At 33.2% G+C, this 6,440-nt stretch overlaps 1 protein-coding gene across 1 annotated transcript in view; it reads left to right on the top strand.

Annotated features, from left to right (window-relative positions):
- Window positions 1-6,067, top strand: part of LOC118750005 (Down syndrome cell adhesion molecule-like protein Dscam2) — a 24,573-nt gene extending 18,506 nt beyond the window's left edge. The window contains exons 5-7 of the mRNA XM_036484745.1: window positions 4,866-5,029; window positions 5,082-5,228; window positions 5,592-6,067. Of these exons, the coding sequence (XP_036340638.1) occupies window positions 4,866-5,029; window positions 5,082-5,228; window positions 5,592-5,695 (415 nt within the window). The 3' untranslated portion in view covers window positions 5,696-6,067. The remainder of the gene's footprint in view (window positions 1-4,865; window positions 5,030-5,081; window positions 5,229-5,591) is intronic.
- Window positions 6,068-6,440: the final 373 nt, after the last annotated feature.

Below are 6,440 nucleotides of genomic sequence, written 5' to 3'. Positions count from 1 at the left end.
ATATGAAAAATATGAATTTAAAAGCGAAAAAGCTTTTGACTGCCGTATCCGAGTAGGTAGAGATTCCGTGTGTCGCAGGTTCAAATGCCGGCACATGGAGTATTTAATTGTTAGAAACAAATTTATTAAGATACAAAATTTATACATTTCACATGAAATTTCAATTTGTCAATAGCATTTTCAATCTTGATAATTTATCAAGAAAAGTGCTTTTGATTTCTGTGCTAGAATACCAATTCTTGATAAATAATAAAAAATTGACAAATTATAAAGATTTTAAATTTATCAAGTACACAGAATCGGGCTGTAAAAAACCAATATATCTCTAAAACCAATTACGCTGGGAACTGAAACTTAGCACTGATGTATATATTGCAAATGCATTGGGAAAGGGGGCGTGGCTCCTTCCTTCCATACAAACTGAACTTCCCATATAGCTTATCTCTGGAACTACTTACGCTAAAGTCCTGAAATTCTACACAGCTACATTTTTTATCAATACCGTACTTATGGCGAAAAGTGGTAATTATTGGAAAGACTGCATCGATATACGTTTACGTAAACGCGCAAGTATCACTCGATTGGGAACAATTTTCTCCTAGATTTCTAAATCCCATTGAAATATTGTAACTTTGTTTTTAGTTTTTAGTAAAAGGTAAAATTTATGTGAAAATTTTGAAGAATTTTTTTAAATTTTGCACAAAGAATGGAGCTTTGATTTTTCGGGTTTCGTTATAGACTGCCCTATATCTACATACCTATTTGCATAAAATGATAGCCGTTTTCGTTGTTCGGAATAAACTCAGAAACTACTGAATAGAGTTCCGTCAGATTGTCGGAGGTTATCTGACATATGTACATATGTTACATGCTACTAGAAAACTCGCTAAGTGGTGCTGGAGTAGAGCTATTTATAAAAATCGTATTTATTAACCGATTTCGTTCAAATTTTAAATGTGAGCTATGTACCTGTATGATGGAAAATTCTTTTGATAAAAATTTACCCGATTAGTGCCGCGGGAGTGAAGGTTGAAATTCATAACACGTATTCATTTTATGGTAAGCAATGGTTTTACAGAAAATGAACCCAATGGATGGCGCTGCAGCCGAAATGTATAGAAACCCCGTGGTTGGTCTGCTTTGGCCCTATGTTTAAGTTATACGAATTTAGTTTTCAGATGTCTAAATGAAGGATGGGGTTAAGTTTGTAAAAGTGGTGAATTAACAAGGAAAGATCACCGTAGGTATATCAATTGCTCCATTTGAAAGATACTTAAGAGATCACACGACTCATTTAGCAATGAACCGGAAAACTTTTCATCCTATAGGACAGCGAGGATTCTTGGCCCTCCTATAACAGAAAACTCACTTCTGTGCTCTTGAGTTTCCCTATAAGAACTTTTATTGGCATACGCATCGCACCAATGTTTTAGTTGCAAGATCATACAAAAAGATTACGCATGTTTGGCAGAGATCTCACAGGTGGAAATAAGACCATTGGTAAAGCTCATGACACCAAAAGGGATAGGTATTCCATATGGTATCACAGCGTTACTATTATTGGCCTATGTGTGAGGAGGATACTGCACCTTAGTGGTTTCAACTTAAATCAAAAATTTTGACTTTACAGACTAATTTTGTTTTTAAACGCTCTTTTGCATTGGCCAACCAAAAGCTCTTATTAGGCGCCGCGAAGTAAGCGGGCATTGGCTAGTTACTAATAAAATAATAATATTTTTTTTTTATATTATGTGCTTTTTATAAGCGTGAAACGCAAAATAATTACTATAACTGGTGTTTGGTTTCAAATTCGGACAAACTAGACAACTTAATCAGATTTTATTTTTAATCGGATTAACGATTAATTATTAAAATTAATTAATCGTATTCGCAGCCAGCGATTAATGATTAAAAAAATTTAATCATTAATCGTACAGTTGACTACGTCTAATTAATTTTAATCGTCAAACGCGATTAACATTTTGATCGTTAAATGCTAATCGTTAATCATATTAACATTTTTCCAACACTGTGTGAAATCATATTCATACTCACGGAGAAAAATGGACGTTTTTGAAAAAAAAGGCGTAGCACCTCCCATACTGACTGAAAGTTTCATATTGCATATCTCATCAAATGTTTGGGGTATAGTACTCAAGCTTGGTATGGAAATCCATACATATGTATATATGTGTGTGAAACTAATACCATACTCATGGAGAAAAATGAGAGTTACTGGAAAAGGTGATGTGGCAACTCCCATGCAAATTGATTTTTCTATGCTGTATATCTCTGGAGGTGTTTATTGCGGAACTTGGCACGGAGATGTGTATACAAAATTAATTCCATACTCATGGTCAAAAATTTGCGTTATTCGAAAAGGGGGCATGGTACCTCCCATACAAATTTACTTTTTATACTGCATGTCTCTAGAGGTGTTTATGGTAGAGTACTGGGACTTGGTACTGGGGTATGTAAAATCAATTCTAAATTCATGGAAGAAGATTAGGGTTATAAGAAAAAGGGGCGTGGCTACGGTGGCCAGATGCGCTGATTTAATCAGTACATGTGCTGATTTTTTTCTGTTGTACTGATTTTTAAGAGCCCGAAATCAGTACGCAAAATCTACTGATCTTTTGAGTTTGTACTGATTTTTACATTTAATAAATACTTTTGTAAATTGTTGTAATTTACATTTACTTGAGGTTTACATGTTCAAAACAATGGTTTTTGACAACTCATACGTGCAAGCAGGTTGAAAGCATTAATTAAATTTAAACCATTATTAAAAAGGTGTCAGCTTGCAATTGTTTCGTTTCCTAGGGTTTCACAAAATAACAAACTGTTTGGATTCAACCCAACCCGATTTGCAATCACGATTTGCAGGTTTTACAGGATTTACAGGAAAAGCTGGTTTCGCCATTAATAGATCTTATGAAAGGTGGTGGTGAGTTAATCATATATTAAGTACACTGAGAATATGACAATAAGAGATAATTTTTTGATTATAATTAAACATCCACTGAGAAATCGGCTGTCAGTATTTCAAACTTAAGACGACTGCTACGGTGCAATGTAAGTTCTAAAAATTCGGAAAAGGTGCAAACTACCGACTTGGATATGATATATGTAGCTTTACTTTGATTTTTGATGTTCGACCACCTGTAATTTTACCTGCACATACACATTTAACACTATTGAATTTCATTCGTACTCGAAAATTCGTTTAGCGATAATTCGGTAATATACCTTTTAGTCAACATTTTAATATGAATGTTGTATTTAATAAGCACTCCAACTAAATATGTTTTAAATTTGTAGCTTAAAATATGCAAACAGATTCTGACTCGGGCTCGTCTTCTACTGAAACTGAATGGGCTACAAATTTTTTTTTAATTCTCTCAATTTTTATAAATTTTCTAGAAAGTTTGAGACTTCAACTCACATGTCTTTTGTTATAGAATGGTTTTTATACAAATTTTAAATTAAGTAAGGAAAGAAAAAATTTTCAAAACCTGTCTATACATTTTACTACTATTTTCCTGAGCACAGCTGTACATACATACGTAATACCTTTGATTTATTTTAAAGTTATGAATTTTTATATTGACAATACTATATGTATTTAAAAGTCTATTAGTTATTTTTTGTTAAATTAATGCGCTGTTATTTGGTTGTTATATTGTTAATAATAAAAAATACGCTTAAATATGAGCTGATTTTTATAGCTTTCTACTGATTTTTGATCCCAACTGCACTGATTATGTCACTATAATATCTGGCCACCCTAGGCGTGGCACTTACTGTACAAATTGACTTTTTCTTGCTACATATCCCTGGAAGTGTTTATGGAAGAACATTGAAACTTGGTATAGAGTTGTGTATACAAACTGTGTCAATTGCTCTTGGAAAAAATGTGAGTTATTAAAAAAGGAAGCATCTCGCCTCCCACACCTACTAAAAATTTCTTAATAGATATCTCTGGAAGGATAGAGAGTCTCTGGAAGTATTTTAACTTTGTTATGGAGATTTATTTTATAAGTGCCGTACTGACAGAAAAAATTTAATTTAATGGAAAAGGGTTCCGGGTTCGGCCTTATAATCTAAAGCTCTCATGATACATACCTACCTCTTGAGGCATTTGCTACAATAATGAGAAGTGGTATTTTATCAAGGCCAGGTTACTAAATTTGAGTTGGAAATATTAGAACCTGCCGCGGCACCTCCAAGAAAGTTACACGTTCACGCGTCGTATCCCTGGAACCATGTTAAGGTTAACTTAGAGGGATTGATATCTTTCGTATGCTTAGCGCGCAGACGAAATTTTATAGTTTTATAGTTTTAAACGGCCTAAATAACTTAACACCTATAACAAAATGGGCACAGAAATAAAATATAACATCATTAAATTATTTTTTATATTTGTATAAAAACGTGGGGTGAAACCCGCGGGTATAAGCTAGTTTTATATATAGTATAGATTAAAAGTTCTTCTAAAGCAATTTGCTAATCAAACATGAGTAAATGAGTATTTTCTTTCTTCCCATACATTTGCAGTTCTAATAAGTTATTTCGCACTTAAAAATCATGATAATAAATCTAAATCCAAATCTAAAATAAATTTCCATATTTTCATAAATTGAAAACAGATGACTTTGGTCTTGCTGGCAAATGGCTGCTGGTAAAAATTTTTCCAGCAGAAACTAGCAGCTTTTCATCAGAATGAAATGTCAATTTGGACTCTCAATTTCCCTACTTTGCTGGAGTACGCGAACAGGAACACAACTATCAAAACCTATCAAACTATCAATACGCGAATAAACCTACTTTTACCATTTGAATGACCTCAAAATTTCAATTTACAGATCACAATGGAATGTCGTTTCAAACCATATTCCTCCGACAGAACGCATCTATACGGTTAGTGATTTAGTTCCTGGTACAAAATATCAATTAAAAGTTGCGTCTCATAATAATGCTGGGTCTACAACGGCAGTATACAACTTTACTACACTTTCACCACAAGGAGGTGCATATTTGTGTGTATTGATTACTTCAACATACTGAATATTTCCTTTTAGTTATCTACACAACCGATCACGCGAATCCTGTGTCCCATATGAGCGATGGACCCTTTTATGCGAATTTTAAAGTGCTACTTCCTGTCTGCCTTTCGATGTTTCTATTATTGGGTATAATAGCAGCGGTTTTACTCATACGCAAAAGAAGTAAGTATAATATTCAAAATACAGCAAAACTTGCATTACTCGAACTTCTATAATTCGAATATTCTATAAGTCGAACAAAATCAAGTGGCAATAGCGTTTAGAGAGAAATATACACTCATTTTTAGTTCCATAACTCGAACTTCTCTAACTCGAATTTCTCCATAACTCGAATACAAATTTTGGCAAATGCTTCTGTAAGTCGAATAATTTGGGGGAAATCCTAATTTATGCACTTGGTTTTGTGACTTTGGTTTTTTTTTTCAGCGAATCTCTTATTCGGGGAAGTACTTATGTACATAAATATTGTTAAGCAAACGCTTTATTTTCTTTCTTTGTGTAACGTGACTGGGCAACTTTTTGAAGAATGGATTTTAAAACTGGATAAGCACTTGCAACGTGAGAACCGAAAGTTTTTAATGTTTGTCGATAATTGTCCGGCACACCCAAAGCCGTCCAAAATAAATTGAAATCTATTGAATTGGTGTTCTTTCCACCGAATATGACAGCCAAATTAGGGTCGTAAAAGAAGCCTTAAGGCGTATAGAGGTAAACCAAAAACAGGATGTTACTCTTATTGATTGCATCAATCATATCTCAGAAGCTTGGGATATTGACATTAGTAAAAAAAAAAATCGCCAACTGCTTAAAAAAACCTGGATTTAGTCAGTGTTCTGCATGGGACGAAGAGGACGACATACCTTTAATTTACCTTCGTGGATTTGATGAAATAAAAACTTAATAAATGCTGAATACGAAGAATGGCTAAGAATTAGTGAAATAACTTCCAACGCCGCTCTTCAGGATTACTGAAAACTCCAAGAGGAAAGTAGATTTTCTGTCACTAATTTCTGATTATTTTAATCGATTGCAAGTTTTACATGTGAACTTGATTTTGAATTAATAAATGTGTTCATTATTTAAGATGTATCTTACATAATTGTGGTTTCTTAAAAATAATAATATTCTTTAACTCGAAGTCGCAATAAGTCGAACATTTTGATTGGATAATGGCGATTCGAGTTATGGAAGTTTGACTGTACTTTAATTGTAAATACATGTGTTTTAAACATCAATTACTTGAAACATTTTTAATTTTTTTATAACCGAAAAAATAAAAAATAAATATTCGGAAGAAAACGCAGCGTTACGGTTTCGAAGAACTGAACACCAGTTAAATAAAACCTTAAGAAAAACAACAAAAATACGTAAACT

The sequence above is a fragment of the Rhagoletis pomonella genome, unplaced genomic scaffold (assembly GCF_013731165.1).
Source record: "Rhagoletis pomonella isolate Grant_MI unplaced genomic scaffold, Rhpom_1.0 Rhpom_scaffold_00110, whole genome shotgun sequence".
Taxonomy (NCBI): Eukaryota; Metazoa; Arthropoda; class Insecta; order Diptera; family Tephritidae; genus Rhagoletis; species Rhagoletis pomonella.
Note: the sequence above shows the minus strand (reverse complement) of the source record. Positions and strands in the feature narration are given on the sequence as shown.